Below are 19,348 nucleotides of genomic sequence, written 5' to 3'. Positions count from 1 at the left end.
CGATTAGTATTTAATGCCACACCTTAACTACTTCGTGTAGCTTTCAGTTTACAGAACACGTACCACCCACCCAATACCACCACTGGGTGACCTACCGGCTCAAAATGCGGGGAGGCTAATGGTTATTGATACATCAATTGACGTCACAGAAGCACCTGACAAAAAGTTTCGAATCTAAAGGGAGTCTTTTTTGTAGCATTAGAAGAAGGGTTGCTTCCTGAGCTTAGACTTCAATTAAGGTGGGTCCTCTCAAGTGTACGAGTGCCGCACAATGAAGTCAATCGCATGGCTGCGAACTACCTTATCCTACGGCCGAGAATACATTCAAAGGGGTAATGCAAATAACGCTGCTCAACCGACGGGGAGTTACCGAGTGTACCAGTTGTCACAGAAGATGAAATGGTGGGAGAGACAATAGCAGTTGCTGTTTGCCGGCTGTACTTTTTGCCGTACAAAGTGCAGAGCGCACAGAGTGCGCAGAGCGATGAATAAAGGCCGGGGGTTTGTTGTGCTATGGACGCTGACGGGAAGAACCTACCACACTGCAATAAAAACTCTAAATATAACTCTAAAAGAACACTAAAAATACTAAACGCTTTTACTAAACACTTTCTAACAACACCGAGCGGGTTGCATCAAGAACTTTCTTCCATTTCTGCCACTCTTAATCGAATTTTGAAAACAGATAGCAAGTCGAGGCACAGCAAAGCTGCAGAAGTTTTGCAAACGAACGCGTCAAGCTCGCGTCGCTGAAAGCTTATGACGAGACATTTCCAGCGGCGAATGGCGGTCTATTTTTTTTTTCAAGAATGACTTGGCTTCCAATTCTTCGAACCAGAGGTCTTCACAATTACGTCCCATTGACTTCGTACGTCCTGAATACTGGTTGCAGCATGCTAAACTGTAAGCGTAAGATGATAAATATACTGTCCATCTGTGGCGAGGCAACGTAGTCACTGGCCCTTTCACTCCGTTTCATGTTTTATCCTGGTAAAGGCACCGTGGCGTCCCTTATGACACGGGCTTATAACAAAACTGTCTAATTCGGTAACAAAACGCATGCATATCCTAGTAACGAAAATGAAGGAAGGAAGCAAACAGGAAGGTGTGAAGGTAGAAAGACATTATTTCGTCCTTAATTCGGGGTCAGGTGTAAGGGGTGGAGAAGGCCCACAGCGACTGCCAGGCAGGGCCCGGGAGGTGGTAAGGACTTGGCACGACACCCCCGGGGTCGCGCAGCATCTGCTCCCAGAGGTGGGGAGAGGGAAAGGGGGTATAGATCTCCAGGGCATTCGCAGAGGAATGATAGTGAGTGTCGAGTGCCCCGTAGGTGGGCATGTGGGGCACTAAAGAGGCGTGGATGACTGTGTATCAATTGTGTTTCGGGTGGGAAGGTGTGTGTTTTTAGGACGTGCAGCATGGAGCCAGCCTCCGAGGAGAGGTGTGAGTGCGGGGCTTGGCACTGTGGGACAATATGCCACACCGCACGTGTAGCGCCGGGAAAAGAATAAAGCGCTCTTGCCACGCCCCTCGCGCCGTTCACCTGACGTCATGCGCTTGTAACTGGGCAAGCATTCCATCCAACATGGTGTCAAACTAGTAGTGGGCGTCAAGAACCACAAACTGTCGCAAGCTCTGCAGCTTGAACCCAGCTTAGACCTCATGAAGGCTTTAACCATCGCTTGTCAGAATGAGGCAGCACAACAGCAGCAGGCAGAACTTTCGGCCACGTCAAAGGAAACCGTCAAACTCGATGCTCTAAAAGCACGACGGAATACTCCCGCAAAAGACCCCGCTGCCACTCCACCTCCAACGGCACACCACACGAGAGGCTCCAAGAAAAACGACCCATCGTGTGCCTGGTGTGGCAAAGAAAGTCACGCGAGGTCCAGATGTCCTGCTAAAGACCGTCTGCCAGAAATGCAGGAAAGAAGGCCATTACTCAACCGTTTGCCACTCATTAAATGTTCTACAATACATCGAGCACGAGCGCGGTCTCCTGGGCCTCACAGCGACGACGGCTTCATCCAGGCGGGAGGTCTCTCTCCCCTCGTCGAGTCATAGACCCTAGTCTTCAAAATCGAAACGGGAGCGGTCGGGGCTGTTATGCTGGTGCGACAATTCCGACAGCCCTTCAAGCACGTCGCACTAAATGCCACCGACCGGAGGCTTCCGGGTATGGGTGAAAAGACTGCGCATCTCGGGACTAGCAAGGTTTCATTTCAAGCTCAACGGTCGAGAAAGCGTGGAAAACGCCTACATCCTAACTGGTTTACGCGCAGCCCTACTTGGAAAACCAGCCATCACCAACCTTGGCTTGTTCCCGTCAGTGAACAATGTGTTGGTACCACTTCCACTCTACGAGGAGACGAGGGCAGAGCTTCAGCGAATGTGCTTGGGAACCTCCTCAGAGCTGATTCGAGAGCGCTATCTGAGTCCCGAAGGAATGAGCTACACCTACGCTTACAAACCACCGTCGAAGCAGGACATCGCGCACAGGCCTCCCGAGTACATCCCGGACCCGATTCTGTTCCGGATATCGACGCCGCCTTGAATTCCAAGTGGCGGCGCCTTCCTACCCTCGCGGCAAGCAACGCCCGAGCACTGTGGATGACCCTTCAACGAGTCGCCGCCCGCATCAACCGAGGTTCCCCAGTCGGACCCCGCAGTGACGCCCAAGAAGCCGCAGCGAGGAGGCGCTCGCAGAAAAATTGGCCGCGTATCTGCTCCTTGCGTTGCAAATGCCGTCAAAAGACGATAGTCTTTATCGGCTGTTGCGAAGTAAATGCCTCCCTTCGCTTTCCCGCTCACCTCTCGTGTTGTTCCGCTTGCGCCGCGCTCCTCCCAAGGTAAAGACGCCAAAGGTTTGCTTAAATCATTTTAAATTTCCCGCGTTCCACTTCTCCGAACCGGGTGTCTCGATGCGAACGCTGCCGTACGGCGAAGACACGCGTTAATCGAGACGCCCTACTTCAACGTTTATAGAACCGCGTTTCCCTACTCCACGTGCGTTGCAAGCAGAACGTGGAACCTATCTAGTGGAACCTTGTGTAACTGTTGCCGGTTGATTTCTTAAAATGGCTTCAGAAGCTATAGTAGCGCGGGCGACAGCAGGCGACGGCAGAGCGAATTCTTTTTCTGCAGTTGATGAAGTATTTAATTTCGGAAAAGTCAAGCATGTCTGATTTTTTTATAAAGAAACACTGCAAATATCACTTCTGTATTGATTTGTTGTCTCATATTTGCGTAATGTCTTGTTCTTCTTCAACAATGTTGACAAGTATGAACATTACACCGGACATAGACGGGTAGATTTAGCTGTGACTATATAAGACTATTGCGCAGTCATTGTTTTGCTTTGGCCGGGTGGCTGAATCGAGTCACAGACAGACAGACGGACAGACATACAGACAGACCAAAATTTCTGGGTTTAAGTAGCCCAAGGAAGACTATCGTCTTTAAAAGCAGCGGCCGACACGAGCGCAGGCGGCAGCTTTCACCAGGATGACACACGAGAAGCGGCACGACCCCAAGTCCATACCATCGCTGGCCTGAGCCGGCCGAGCTGGAACCTTGCAGCGGCGAGCCAGTCCAGACAGGCGGCTCCATCGGACTCCAAGCAGTAACCTTTCTTGAAAGGGAAGGATTTGGGACGATTTGCTACACCCACACGTGTAGTGGAGCGAAAAGAATAAAGTGCTCTTGCCACGCGCCTCGCGCCATGCACCTGACGTCACGCGCGTGTCGCTGGGCAAGCATTCCATCGAACGGGTGTCGGCTGCAGAGAAGTCGGTAGAGCAGGGCCCTATCCCTGTATTGCAGGAGGGAGGTTGTCTTGCATGCAGGGGCATCGCGTGGCGTGGTGAAAATGGCGGACCGGTAAATAAGTTCGTGAGCACTTACGTGCACTACTTCATTAACGCCTCCGCCTGTACGGGCTGGTGTCCAGAACAGGGTCACGATGTAGGATGTACGATTTTTGAGAGAATTTGCAAGGCCATGGGAAAGATGTTACCGCAAATAAAATTGCATGCATGCCTATACGTCTGCATGCCCATACGTCTTCCGGAAAAGGGCATCGAGGTAGGGTAGGTGGTACAAGATACGGTTGAGTAGAACACTGTGTACGAGACACAGGGGTCCTGTTCCGTGATGCCTTGGTGTCTGGTGGTAACCCGTCTAATGAGATGCGTGGTTTGGGTAACGTATTTGATTACGATCTGCAGGTTGGGTCCGCGTGATCTGTTGTATATGAGGGTGAAGCTTTAGACGCTTAGTTGCTGTGTGAGAGGTGTGATCTCTAGTATGCAAGAGTGGGGCCTTAGACTCTACGTTGCTGTCTGTGAGGTATTGGGTCAGAGTATATAAAAAGTTTGATGAGGAGGTTTGAAGGGGGTTTGATGCGAGGCGGTAAAAGTTAGGAGAGTGGATTTGTGAGGCGAGCAGTGAAGCGCCAAAGGTTCGATGTGGTCTAGGACTTGGCTGAGGCCATGTTGGAGTGCTGTTTCAATGTGTTGGTTGGAGCCACAGGGCAATGTCATGTGCGTACAGTGTGCTGCGTAGTGTGGGGTTGGTGACGAGAGAGTGGGCAAGCGCGATTGGAACGAGGTTAGAGTGTGGATTAGAGGACCGCTTCTTGTGGCGTTCCACTGTCTGGCATGTGGAAAAGATCCGACTGGACATGGCCCCAACGTATGGTAGCAGTACATTGTATCAGAAAGTTATATATAATGGTAGAAAGTTCACAAGCGTTGGCGAAAGTTTTGGGATGAAGCCGCCTGAACGATGCAACGGTGCGAGACATAGTAGAAGGTTTTTTGGGGGTCCAGTGAGAGTATAAAGGTGTGATGTCGTTGCAGAGGGTGTTGGTGGAAGTCACGATGATACTGAATAAAGCCATGTTGAGTGGATAGGTTGGGTCGAGAGCCGACCATGTTGGGTGGTAGGATTGTGTGGGTTCAAGGTGAAGTGTGCTTTGATACGATTCTGCAGGATGTGTTCGAGAGGTTTGCCAAGGCAGGAGGTGAGAGAGATAGGGCAGAGGTTGTGTATGGAGGGGGGTTTTCACGTTTGGAGATGATGGTGATGTTGGAGTGTTTTCAGGTGGAGGGGAGGGTGTGTTTAAGCCCGCGTTGGTTGAAGAGTTGCACAAGGTGTTCGAAAGCCTCTTCGTTTCGGTGTCGTAAGAGGGTCATTGTGATGTTGTCATGTCCTGGCGCGGTTTTGGGTTGCAGGGCTTCGATCGCTGCGTGTAGCTCTGGAAAGGTGGTAGGGGTATCGAGCTGTGGGTGGGGTTGGCAGCGTATTGTGGGGAACCAACAGGGTGTGATCAGGGTGGTGGGATGTGAATGGAGCGGAGGGTGTCGCATAGGGCGGTGAGTGAGGGTTGAGTGTCGGCTATAAGTTTAGTGGTTTGGTGACGAGACTGGGTCTCAGTAGATGGCGAGTCGAGTAGTGCACGGAGGATGGGCCGCACTTTCTTTGGGGAATGCTGGCCTCGCATTTCGTTGCAAGTGTTGTTGCATTGATCAATGGCTAATGTGAGTGTACGTGTCTCGAACTTAGTACGGAGGGTTGGCAGTTTGAGGCGAAAGTTGCGTCGGTGCTTATGCTTCCTCCAGCGCTCCTCTATGCTGGTGTTAGCCTCCCAAAGTTACGAAGGTGGGTGTCTACATATTGCAGGAGCAGGGGCGGTAGTTTTCATTGCAAATTGTTTAGCTGAGAGAAGGTGGGTCATTCATTGATTTAGGTCGGAGTCACAAGTGGTAGTGGACGGGAAGGGGCATTTGGTATGGAAGAGATCCCAATCTGCGTATGTTCGTGGTGGGAGTTGGGGCGTTCTGGAGATGCCCTTGAGGGCTAAGAGATGTGCTTATGATATAGTGATGCCTGCCAAGTACATCTCGTGTTCTGGAGGCGTTATGTGGGAGTTTCCCGGTGCTAAAGCTGAGTTCGGGAGTGATACCGTGCTGGACACTGTCGCCAATGAGTGTAGAGGAGGAAGGGTCGTTGTGGAGTGTGAGGTGAAGGGAGCGGGTAAGCTCAGAGAGTAGACGACCTTTGGGAGTCGTGTGAAAGTAGCCCAACACCAGATGGGGGCGTTGAAGTCACTCGTAATTATGAGAAGGTCACGTTTGGCAGATAGAAAGTGCTTGGCGAAAGATGTATTTAAAGAACGAGTGTTTGGACTTAGGGTTGCTAGAGATGTTGAGAAGGTGCAGGCATGTGACAGCGGATTTGGAAAGGTGGAGAGTAGTGAGTATGTGTGGGATTGGTGAGGCGAACGTTTGATGCTCAACGGCGATATTTCGGTGTACAAGGGTGTATATCTGCAGGAAATTAAGCGGTGAGGGAGATGCGGTCTTTTAGCTTGGATGAGTGGTACGTTTCCTGTAGTGCAAGGAGGAAGGGGGGTTGGGTATGGCTGGAATGTCTGCTTGGAGATTGGCTCTTTTAGTTCGAAAGCAACAGCAGGTCCACTGCCATATGGGTTGAGGGTTAGTAGCCCAAGTCATGTTCGGGACTGGAGATAGGGTTCAGCGTGTGAGCTTCACTTGTGTTATGCATATTGGTGTTGGGACCTGGTTGCCGTGTTTGAATTCCAGCGTGCCTCCTCTCGTGCGAGCCATTGCTGCCGGACAAGACATTCTGGTGTGAGTAAATCATGTTAAATCATGTGGGGCTTCCACAGCAGCTGACTAGCAGGACGGGCACAAAGAGGGATCAGTCGTCCCCCGGTGGAAGCACTGGTTCACTGAGTGTGGCTCAGTGCATACCCGTAGCGCGTGAACCGGTTGCGGCAGTGCTTTTCAACATGGCCAATGGTAGCGCAGTGCTCGCATGTGCGGATTTTGTGGTGTTGAAAAACTGCGTATGAAACCCAGCTAATGTTGAGGTGTGTCAGCTGTTCAGCTGTCTGTAGAGGGGGATGGAAGTGGTTAGTCTGATGGTTCGTGTTCCTTTCTTGTTTATGTAGTCTTAGGTGATAGTAATGTCTTGTGGTGTTATTTGAATGCCAGTGTTTTGTGTGACAATGGAGTAGGTGATGTCGGCTGCGGTGAGCCCGACCGGAACATCAACGATGCGAAACATAGGTTTCTTGGGGCCCAGGATGTGCTTGCTGTAGCCTTGTGCCGCTGGTCTTGTCGATAGTTGGTTTTAAGTGGGAAATTCCCTCCCTGCCTAAGGAGGAAACGACCACCCTGCTGACCCCAGTTGTCGTGGGTTGAGATTCGTGGGCGAAAGCTTTGAAATGGTGCTTGTGTTTACACCTTCATGGTTGGTTCCATTGGTAACTGTAATGGACCTCGAGGTCCTCCGGCTGCCAAGCCGTCGAGAGAGAGCCGAGAGCGCACGTCTGATGAGAATGAGGGCTTTAATGGAACAGGGTCGCGTGGAGCGCGAGCGCGTGCCACCGCTCGGTCCGTGCTGGTGAAGATGATGATGATCAGCGTCTTCTGCTATGTACGAAGAGGAAGAAGTTCCTACATTCTCCCCCGCCGACAGATGACGCTAGTTGGCTTCCAAGGGGTATAAGAGTTGAACGGGACGGTCGACTGTCTTTCCACAAGGCAAGTGTAAGGAGCAGGAACGGACTTTGCCATCACGCCCGCGATGAAGTTCTTTAATTCTTCCAAGAGTCCACATCTGCCTTGGACGCTGCTTTTCGCTGACGAGAACCACGTTTCCTTCCTTCAATGAATCGACCCCCTTGACCTGGTTGACAGAAAAGTTTTTGAGCTCACTTAAATATTCCGTAGACCAGCGGGTCCAAAACGCTTTTAGGTCATCTTCTCTCTTCCGCCAAAGGATTCGCAGCTGGTCAGCCGATTTGTTGGGGTTCTCCACGGCTTCGTACGGTGGCAACGCCGTAAACCTCCTCCCCACAAGAAAGCTTGACGGAGATAGTGGGCATTCGTTTACGTCGTTAAATATGTAGGTCAGGGGCCGAGAGTTCAATACAGCCTCCACTTCGGTTAAAAGTGTCTCCAATTCCGTGTAACATACTAGGCGCCTGCCCAACATTTTCTTTAAGCACATCTTGATAGATCGGATCAGTCTCTCGTAGAAACCACCCCACCAAGGAGAACTTGGGCAGATAAATTTCCACTGTATTCTAAACGTCGTAAAAAATGTAAGGACATCGGGGTGTCTGATAGCTTTCCATAGCCTTTGAAGCTCTTTCGAAGCCCGCACAAAAGTTCGTGCGTTGTCGCTGTAGAGGGTTTTACTCAATCCCCGTCGGGACACGAACCTCCGCAAGGCGCAGATGAAGTTTTCTGTTGTTAGGTCTTCCACGAGCTCTAGATGAACAGCCCTTGTGACGGCACAATTGAACAGAACAATGTATGCCCGTCCTTGAGCTCTGCTTTTGGTGTACAAGGGCCCAGCAAAATCAACCCCGCTTACGGAGAAAGGAAAAGCTTCGGTTGTTCTGTCTTTGGGCAGCGGAGGTGTCTCTTGCACTATGGGCTTGGACTGCAGCCGTTGACAGACGAAACATCGTCCGATAGTCTTTTTTACTAGTTGTCGGGCGCGTGGAATCCAGAACCTCTCGCGAACTTGGGTCACGGTGTCTCGTACTCCTCCATGTAGGACTTGCACATGGGCGTGCTGGATCATGAGATGTGTAAAGTGCGTGCCCTTCGGTAGGAGTATGGAAACCTGGGCTCCGTATGTGTCGCTGGTGAGCACCCTTCCTCGAACTCGCAACAAACCGTCGTCATCGACTAAGAGTCGCAACTCCTTTATTTTACTGTGCGACGGAAGAGGTTTCTTGGTTGCGATGCATTTCGCCTCGACATCAAAGTGAAGCTGCTGTTCCACGCGAATGAGGTAATGCTCCGCATGCTGTACTTCTTCGGTGGTCAGAGGTCCGGTCACTTTATCCTCTTGTTTCAGATTCTTCACGTAACGAAGTACCCATGCTGTGACGCGGAGTAACTTGGATAATGAGCTGAAGCGTTCAGTGTCGATCACCTGTGGCACCAAAATAGTCGTATTCATGGCGTGAGCACCGGTCGTTGCCACCTGCTCGGGTGCGTCTAGTTGTCCACCTTCTGGAATTATTTCCGGCCACAGATCTGGGTCAGTGAGCCAGTCTGGACCGTGCCACCACAGGTGCGATCGCTTTAGCAGGTCAGCCGAGATGCCTCTTGTCAGAAGGTCGGCTGGGTTTTCCCTTCCTGGACAGAAGCGCCAACGTGTGTAATCCGTCAGGTTCCGGATCTCTTGCACCCTGTTCCGCACGAATGTTTTCCATGTCGACGGATATTTTCTAATCCAGCAGAGGGCAATCTGCTAGTCTGACCAAAACGTAACTTCTTCGATGTCGAGTTCCCAGTTCTTCGTAATGTAGCTGTAGATACGTGCCGCTATTATCGCCCACATCAATTCAAGTCGTGCTAGCGTAGCCGTTTTCAGTGGTGCAACTCTCGTCTTTGCAAAGAGAAGGACTGTCCGAGCACTGCCGCTGGCATCGTGAATGGTTAGGTAGACCACGGCTCCATAAGCCGACTCGCTTGCGTATGCAAAGACGTGAAGGTTGGATGTGCGGTTCTGGCCATCCCTTCCGGCGCCTAAAAATCTTGGGATGACTACATCGTGCAGTAGGGCTACTTCTTCGGCCCACTTGAGCCATATGCTTCGCAGTCGATATGGTAGGGGGTCTTCCCAGTCAAGGTTTTCTCGCCAGATGTCTTGCAGCAGGATCTTGGCTTTGATAAGGAAGGGCGATAGAAAACTCAGTGGGTCATACACCCTTGCAATAGCTTGAAGAACGAATCGTTTTGTCACTTCGTGTTGCTGTATGAAGTACAGAAGGCTGTTGTTCTTGAAGGAGAACGTTTCCGTTTCAGGGTCCCATGAAATCCCTAGAACTTTCGTCGTCCCTGACGGAGGACAAAGCACCTTTTCCTGGGCAGTTATTTTCTCTTCAAAAGAAGCAGCAACATACGGATCGTTGCTCACCCACTTCCGGATATTCATGGACGCAGCACGAAAAATTTCAACGATCTCCTCATGCATTTTGATGGCTTCTGCACTGTTATCAGCTCCAATGAGAAGGTCATCCATGTACATGGATTCCTGAAGCAGGCGGGCTGTCGACGGATATTTCTTTTCGCATCGCCGAAAATGGTGCTTCAATGTAGCTGTCAACAAAAAAGGACTTGAAGTGGCCCCGAAAGGAACGCGAGTCATTCTCCAGATTTCCTGCTCTGGTAACGGTCGACCCGCTTGAGGCAATGTCTTAAACCAGAGAAATCTCAGAGCATCTCTGTCTTCTTCACGTAGGAGAATCTGCAGAAATGCTTTCTCGACGTCAGCGGTCATTGCTACCTTGTACCTTCGGAAACGCAGTAGAAGGGTCACGACGTCGGGGTTCAGGTTCGGGCCAGCTTCCAAGTTCTCGTTAAGCGACTTCGCACCATTTTCATGGGATGATGCGTCAAACACGATTCGCACTTTCGTCGTAGAACGGTCTTCGCGGATCACTGCTCGGTGGGGCATGTAATACAAGCGCCCGCGAGGGACGTTTTCCGTCGGTGGTACCCTTTCAGCGGATCCTTCTTCGAGGTACGTTCTAATGGTAGCGTCATACCTCTCCATGAGGCTGGCGTCTTTTCCTAGTTTTTTTCATTAGGATGTGGAGCCGCTTCGCTGCCACAGCAAGGTTATCCGCCAAGTCAACCCTTGGTTTCCACGGAAGCGCGACCTCGTACCGTTCGTTCGCCTTTTTGATTGTTTCCTCAAACTTGGTAATGACCAGATCGTTTTCGGAACTTCGTTCGTCCTCGCACTTGACGCCGATGCTTTCAAAGTCCCAGAAACGGTTAAGGACTTCCGAGACCTCGTTGGCTTCCACGGACGCTCGTAGCACGACAACGTTAGCACAGTGCGTGACATTAGCTCCTAACGGCAGCGGGCCTTGAACAGTCCAGCCTAGCAACGTTTCCACTGCCTTGAGCTTCGTCGTCACTGGCTTCACGTTGCCGGTTACCAGATCCCAGTAGTGGTCCGAGCCAATCAGGATAGTTATTTTGGTTTCTTCGAAACCTCGTGCGCAGAGTGCCCGTGTGTCTAAACGCATTGCTTCCATCGTCTTGATGACTTGGTCATCTGGCACGGGTATATGCTCGTTGCATATAGCATCTACTTCAAGTGCCTCGATGTGCACGGGCCTTTCTGTGTTTTCGGAAACGATGAGGAGACGTACTTTTCTCATTGTTTTTGTCGTTTTCTGGCCTCCAAATACACCCACAGTTAAAGTCTCCTCTTCCAGGAATTCACAGCCTAGTTTCTGTGACGCATCGGCAGTAATAAAACTGCGTTGGCTTCCGCCGTCAAAGAGGATCCGGTAGCGTCCAGATGACGCAGAGCCTTTGACTGTCGCGGTCAAAGTCTGAAGCAGGACCATGGGGCCAGTTTGACGAGAAACTAGGCTAACGGGCGTAGAGGTCACTTCGTTTCTGCTCGAGGCGTCTGGCGCGCACATGGTAGTGGCATGCCTTCGGGGGCACTTGTCGCACCGCAGTCGGCCTCGGCAGTCTTTCGCCATGTGCCATTTCTTGAGGCACCGGAAGCATCGACCTTCCTTGATGAGCAGCTGCTTCTTCCGTTTTAGGCTCCATTCGTCGCTGTCGCAAACTTCGGAACGATGCTTCACGGACTGGCAGAACAAGCACCGTTGAGGGTTGTTCGCCGAGTTTTGCAGAGCCGATACGGTGTGTAAGTTTCGGAACCTCTGTTGTCTAGGTGGCTCTTGTGGTGTCACGGCAACGTCCGGCGTTGTCACAGCTGTTTGACGCTCCACAGCTTCTCGACACCGAACTTGATGGTCGAAAAAGTCGAGAAGCTGCTGGAGTTCTTGTTCGGGTTGTGCCGTCTCGTTCTGTTGGTCAACTACGGCTTGAGTCGAGCTGGATGTCGTTGAAGTACACGTCGGTGACTTGAAGAGTTCGTGGTACTTCAAGACCATGCCGGGCGGTAGCGTTCTAAAGAGAACCACCCGTAGCATCAAGCAGTAATTAGCGGGACTGGTGCCAAGGGCCTTCAGACTTCGTACATGCACCTGTATCTGATCGTAGAGACGTCGAAGTTGCTGCGTGTTGTTCGACGACGAAACCGGTTTCAGGTCCAGAAGGCTTCTGAGATGATCTTGGACGATGATTCTTTCGTCTCCGAAGCGCTTCTTCAGGATGTCGACTGCGTCCTTGTAGCACTCCTCGCTGGCCTGAAGCCCAGAGATGGCTGACGCGGCTGCTCCGGTCACGAGGGTGTTCAAATAGTTAAATTTGTCCGCAGTGCTCAGTTCGCTGATGTTGTGCACAGCCGATGAAAACTGCATCCAGAAACGCTGCCAGTTCTTCCGGTTCCCGTCAAACTTGATTAAGTCAAGCTGGGGCAGCTTAGACTTGCTGGTGGCCGGAGTAGGGCAGCTCATCGGTCGTGTGGGCAGTCTGGATGCAAGGGCGTTCTGCAGCTCAAAACGCAGGGTCGCTGTCGTGTTCACGACCTTATCGCCGTATCTCCCAGCGTCCGACGTCTCATTATCCAGCAGGTCTTCTGGCGTTTCGTCGAAAATACGGTCGTCGAGCTTCCTGATCTGCTGGTGGAGCGCTTCGATTCGCTCAAGCAGAACGCTCACCTCGGACGCCGAAAGTCCTGGCTGCCCTCGCAGCGCTGCTTCCGCTTCGGCAATTACGCCGTCCAGCTGAGAGCGGAGGCTCTGGCGACGTCGGAATAGCCGTTCCATGGCAGTCAGCTGGCGGCCGGGGATTCTGGGGCCAAGGTCGCCGGCGCCGCGTCGGTTCAAAGGGCTTGCGCGGCTCCGGGCGTCGATGAGGTAGGCCTTGTCGCGAGATCCCGGGTTTCGGCACCATGTAATGGACCTCGAGGTCCTCCGGCTGCCAAGCCGTCGAGAGAGAGCCGAGAGCGCACGTCTGATGAGAATGAGGGCTTTAATGGAACAGGGTCGCGTGGAGCGCGAGCGCGTGCCACCGCTCGGTCCGTGCTGGTGAAGATGATGATGATCAGCGTCTTCTGCTATGTACGAAGAGGAAGAAGTTCCTACAGTAACCAATGCTGTTGTTGGTCCAGGTGTCTGTGGTTGCTTTTGTGATTGTGGATATTTGAGTTGGCTTGCGTAGGCCTCCGGAGGAGTGGGTTGGGTTGTGGGGCTTTGGATTGAAACTGGTACAAGGAGTTGGGATTGTGAGGATTGGAAAGCTGGAAAGGTTTTGCCACGTGGTTGTGGCTCAACGGTCAAGATAATGGGAAGGTGTTGTTCGGGAGGCAGGGAGGTGAGCCGCGAAATGGAATGGTTGGAGTGGAAAAAGTGGTTCTGGGAATTTTGGGTTTGAATAGCAGAGCGGGGACTGGGAGTTAGGTATAGAGGAGAGTTTGTGGGCGGGGTTGAAGAGGGTGATTGCGCGCTATAGAAGGCTGTGAGACAGTTTGAGAGGGACCTGATGAAGGGGGTGGGCGAGAGGAGTTTTGAGACTCGTGTGTTTGGGACAAGAGAGGTTCAGGAGGGTCAGGGGAGGAGCGAGTAGTACGTCGTTTTTACAACACGATGTTAAGCCTTCACGTTCTGCAATTCATAGGGAGAGACTCAACAGGATGCTTTTTGTCTTTTGGAACTCATCCAACAGCCCTTTACTTGTCTGTTCCGCGAGGACATCTCGTTGAACCGCAATCAGTGCACTCATGAATTCTGTGTCGTAGACGATGGTGGCGTCTAGGACAGAATTACGTGGTTTTGCGCTAGTGGATGGTTGCCGCATTGGGGTGGAGGGTGTAGGGGAAAGGGTTGTTTGGACCTTAGCCAAGAATTGAAGTGGAGAGCTTTGGCTTTGTTGGATTAGCGGAAATGGAAGGGGGGCGGTGTGGTGTGTCGATCTGGGACGAGGGTCTTTAGTTTCTTGGTGGTTGAATGCGGGAAGGGCAAGGGGGTGGTTCAAAAGCGTGTGCGGGCATGGAAAACGTGAGGGGGAATTTGATGAAGAGGATGACAAAGTTTTCGGAATTACTTTTTGGGCTCAGGCTCGGTTAAGTGTGCTGACGAGGAGTTGGTGTTAAAAACATCTGGTCGGGAATGACATCCCTGGCCGGGGCCTAAGGTTCCGTACTTGAGCTTTGAACCACGCGCTGTCCTAGGATGGAGGACCTAGACTGTGCTCTGGGCGTTCGTTGAGTAGACAACTCAGAGGTCGCGAGTTTGGCGAGCTTCTAGCGAGACTTTGGATCATGTTTGTAGGTTGTGGTTGGAGAAGAAGGTTCGTGGGACAAGGGGCTGGTGTAGAGGTTGTGGGGTGGATGTTTTGGAGGTGTTTGTTGGATTTGTTTTTTTTTTTGCATCTGGCTTAGCCATGTTGGTGCAATATTGCTAAAAACCCTACTTGCCAAAGTGCTGGCATAATGGTTGAGCTACCAATAAGTCCTCGTTTCGGGGGTCCCTGTGGGAGAAGAGTGGATGGGCTGCTGGTCTCCGGTAAAAACGTCACAGGATTGGGGCCTTACGTGACGGCTGTGGTGCTAGGAAGTGATGTTGCTGTTGGCTCACAGGGAACTGGATGAGATCCTACCACAGCATTTCTGGCCAAGAAAATTTTAAAAATGTAATGCGGGCTGAAATATAGTTCAACATTTGAAAGTACAGGAGAAAGCTTCTAATCTGCTTATTTACAGTGCAATTTTTGCGCTTAGTGACCTGTGTCTTAGGAATGGTCTCGCAGTTAGTGCTGTGCTCCGCTTTGTGAGCTGAGTTGTACTGGTGCCGCGTTAGCTTCAGAGATAGGTTGGTGCTAAGGGAGCGTTTCCCGAATGTAAAATACCGCTCAAAAAAGAATAACTACGGTATTTTGGGCCCATTTTGATGCATGAGGTGTCTACGATTAGGTTATTTGACGAATAATGTCTTTGTCAATGAATTAAGGAGCTAGCTTAGAAGCGTTAGGTTTTAACAGAACCTGTATTATGAAGGCGTATTTTTCTGAGATTTGAGCTGGAGTATTGCGATAGAAAACAAATTTGAGGAAGACGTGCTTTCTCTAGTCAGGCATGCGTTGGTGTGACGATTGCAGGGATCTCCTTTGTTTTTTATGCGTTAGTTTTGCCGGAATTTGTCGCGTAAAGTTTTTTCGGGTTAGCGGCTTAGGCGAGCTTTGGACACAGTTGTGTCAATTTTTTTTATGAAAGGAGTTTTATTATTTAAGCATCGTTGTGTTCGGAATTACATACCTGTTGCTGTAGCTGTGTTCAAAATGAGGAAACTTGCTGAACAAACGTTTTTTTTTTTTTGTGGAAAGTCGTTTTTGTAGATTTCTTGCTCTTAAAATATACTTAGCCGATATAAATAAAAATGACGTTGATGCCGTAGGGTGGTGGTAAGGAAGAGCTTGTGGTAACTTGGTTAGTGTGCGTTAAGGCTATGCAGAGTTATGGGGCTGTAGAGGCGAGAAAAAGCAACGAGCTCACGGAGGTGCGTTCTCCCTTGGCGGCGGTCCCTTGTGATCTAACGGACGCGGGGCTTGAACAAGAATGCCTGCTTCCTAAATTTAAGAAAGGAGCGGAGAACAAGCTTGAGAGGAAGCCACTGCGAGAACTTCGCAAAATAGCGATCCATTTCATTCACGACTGGGACAGCGGAGGGGGTGGCGGGTGTCAAAAAGGCCTCCGCGACCTGCATATCCTTGTAAGCGAAGTTGGCTCAGCCACCAGGGTGGAATTTCGCAGGGAAGCTAGCTGCCAATATGGGTGTGGGGAAAGGGGGAATGAGGAGTAGCGTGGCGTACAGCTAGCGTTGCGTACGTTACGTGCTACGCTATATCTCTCTAATGTAGCATATCCCGGTACGCGATTAAGACCTCCCGTAGTTTTGCTAGTTCAGCGGCATGGCCGGATCGCCATAGCTCAGTCGAACCTCAAAGTTGGCCGCCTCATTGACGCTTATTCCTGTACGGGCAGGGACCCGACATATTGGGCGGGGTGGGGAGGGTGTCTGTGGGGAGAGTTTGGAGATACATTTTGAAAATACCGCCGGTTCGAAAGCTTTTCGCTACGGCTTGCGAGTCCGATAGGATGGTCTGCTGGCAGGAGGCTGAGGCTATTGGGGAAGCGCAGTGTCTCTTCCTATGCCATAATGGCCGAGTCTGTGAGGATGTTGAGGGAGCCCTGAGGTAAGCAACTCTAAAATAGGGCTACTACGGACAGGTCGGTAGGTGAAGCTCAGCCGGGTTTTTATCTGATCTTTTATATTTTCTTTGGCATCCGTCTTATTCCGACTGCTGTCTCCATCCGCGCAGGATATGTACTTGTATACCTTCACGGTGCTGGAATGACACCGCCTCTGTGGTAAGGGAGAGGGCCAACAGTCGAGTGCCTCACCAGTTGACGCGGAGCTCAGATTTTCCGCGCCTAGGAGCCAAAACACGTCTTACGAGAAAGCGTCGCTTACCCCTCTTTAAGGAAGCTGGCCACGGCGTCCATGTCGAGAACAGGCTCGAAGAGGGGACGTCCGGCGCCGTCGGTCACGTAGTGGTAGCCCTTCACGGCCGCCTCTACGAGTCTGCGCGTGTCGCAGCCGACCATGAGCAGCGCCATGCTGTTGAAGATGTGGTTCACCGTCGGTGGCACGGGTACCAAATCTTTCGCATATTTATACGCTGAGCTGCCGTTCTTGAGGAAGTAGTCGAGCGTGAAGGAGAAAAGCGCAGCCGGCGTGGACGCATCGCCGGTCGCCACTGCTGCGGGCGTCACGTACTCAGCGAAGAATGACCTGACCTGCGCGTGTCATGAAATCGCCAAAGGTCACCACCATTGTAGCCTGAAAAATATCATGAAGACAAAATCCATGTTCGATTCGGCAAACAACTGCCTTTTTCCTGATCACAATGATCGCACTTCAAGCAAATATTGGAAATATTAAAATAAGCATATAAAGCAGTCGCGCCTACCGAGCCACTTTCCAATGATGTTAAGGACGTCACAGAATCTTGTGGGAGGGACAGTGCCGGCATGGGCCACCATCAGAAAACATGACCGTGTGATGGTAGCGGGGCCTCTGGTTCATTTTATGGTATCACTCGCATGATAACGAGCGGGAGCCACACTGATCACTGCTTGTTTTTAGCTAGCGTATTTTTCGTCACTCCGGATAGTTTTACGCGCAATTTAAAACGTTTGTAATGTCTCTACCAGGGTGTCGAACCGGAACCGGAACCGAACCGAAAACCGGAACCGAACCCGAATTTTTGCCCGGAACCGAAACTGAACCGGAACCGTATTTTTTCCGCCATTTTGGAACTGAACCCGAACCGGAACGAATCGAAGGAACCGTTCCGAACCGGTTCCGGGGCTTCAAAAATGTGATTTCTAGTTTTCCAGTTCGGTACCCTACCTTGCGTCTGAAGATATTTTGCCACTCCCCAGACAGAACATGAAATATTTTGCGTAGTCTGCAGTTCCCAAGGCCCACCATGTTCTCTTCTAATTATTGCCCTCAATTTAATGTAAAGTTGTCCGTATATATTATCAGTTTGCGTTAGGCACTTCCCATCTCTCCCAATTATCTTTTACGTTTTGAATAACTTAAGTTATAACGCATATTACGAGGCAACATATCATGGAATATTCTTCATGGTTTCAATACATGGTGTTTAAAATCGCGTAAAGTTTTAAGGTCTTGTTAATTGGCATGCATCCCTGTCCGCTTGTGAAGGCCTTCAGGGACACCATCAACAATACATCCATATCTTCCACTTATAGTGTGAATGGGCAGTTATATACAAACAGCGCTGAGACACAAACACTCGCAGTTCTCAATATTAAGGTAACTTTTTCTTGTATACAGTGCCGTTGTGTCTTTTGGTTACTGCTCCAAGAGAATATGAGATTTAAAAAAATGGGGAGTCCTAATTTCCACTTTTAAAGTATATTTGATAGCATTTTTATGTTATCTCGAATCTGCTTAACCTTAAACTTAAGAGGTGAATGGATTGAAGTCGATTAGTGCGGGTTAGTGGGTAGACTCGCCACACCCCCTCGCCACATCGCCTCCCCACACCCCCTGTTTCCTGGACCACGTGTGGCTTTCGTCACGAAGTGGATCCTTTAAAAGAACGCTCCGTCCACCTCAGCATCACTTGGCAGCGGAGGCAGCGAACAGAACGGTCGCCTGATGGTCGCCTTCCTATTTCATAGGTTTGAATATTCTGCAGTAATCTTTGTTCGCTTACTCAGTGGCTTTTTCTGTGGCCTCTGGTGCCAACCACCCAGTGTCATTGCTATTGTGTGCCCCTGTATATAATCCCGCATTGCTTTGGTCATGAAAACTGACATTGCTCACCTAAGACGCGAGATAGCTGATGTTAAGCGTGAATTTCGAAAAGAAGTAAGGGAAATGTAGAAAAGCTACGAGGAAATTAAGAAATAATATGAAACCACTAGGAACTACAATGTGGAAATGCAAAAAAGCTGCGAATTATTCAACAAAAGCTACGAGGAAATGAAAGAAGAATGTGAAACTACAAGAAAAGCAAACGCAGCTTTGAAAGTTTCAAGTTCGGCGTTGTCATGATAACGGAAACCTGGTATACGAGTGACACAGAAGTGCTGCGCCTTTCGGCCTTCAACACGTTCTTTCTAAATAGGTCCCATCGCGAGCTGGGGGTGTGTTACAGCTCGTGTCTACACAGCTTTCTTGTAGTACAATGAACGAATTTTCGACAGTTACGACAGATTATGAAGCTTTGACGGTGCAATGTAAAAATGCTATTTTTGTTGTTGTGTACCGCCCCCCTGATGGAAAACTCAAAAATTGTTTCGCATTTTTAGAAGACCTTCTCAATTTTGTTTTGTCTTGTGGTTTACAAATAACTATTGGTGGGGACTTTAACATTAATATATTACAGGCAAGCGCACATTCGCGTGATCTAGAGCTCCTTTTCGGTTATTTCGGCTGCATGAACGTGATCAAAGAACCGACTCATATGGGCCGTCTTTCCCAAAGTCTTATTGATGTATTTATAACCAGTGATAGAAGTAGCAGTACCATGTCCGGTGTGATTGGTGTACATATAGGTGACCATTTACCTATATATATGTTCTCAATGCACACAGAAATACTAAGATGTAAGCAATGCCCCGAATCTTTCGCTTTTCACGATATTAATAAGAATACTTTGACTATTTTTCGCCAGAAAATTCCCTGTATTTGGTGTAACCCTTTACTTCTGTGCACCACTGCAGATGATGCCTATGATACTTGTCTAGAATCATATCAAGATGCATATAAAAAGTCTTTTCCTCTTAAGATGGTGAAGAAAAATAAGAATATAAGGAAACCATT

The 19,348-nt window shown here is 50.2% G+C and overlaps 1 protein-coding gene across 1 annotated transcript in view; it reads right to left on the bottom strand.

Moving 5' to 3' along the window:
- Positions 1-19,348, bottom strand: part of LOC144159859 (uncharacterized) — a 47,192-nt gene that overhangs the window by 406 nt on the left and 27,438 nt on the right. The window contains exon 11 of the mRNA XM_077691522.1: positions 16,457-16,782. Coding sequence (XP_077547648.1) covers positions 16,457-16,782 — 326 coding nt within the window. The remainder of the gene's footprint in view (positions 1-16,456; positions 16,783-19,348) is intronic.

Source organism: Haemaphysalis longicornis, unplaced genomic scaffold (assembly GCF_048455015.1).
Source record: "Haemaphysalis longicornis isolate Haplotype H1 unplaced genomic scaffold, Haemaphysalis longicornis Haplotype H1 scaffold_10, whole genome shotgun sequence".
NCBI classification, from domain to species: domain Eukaryota; kingdom Metazoa; phylum Arthropoda; class Arachnida; order Ixodida; family Ixodidae; genus Haemaphysalis; species Haemaphysalis longicornis.
The sequence above is the reverse complement of the archived record's forward strand: the minus strand, read 5'-3'. Positions and strand labels throughout refer to the sequence as shown.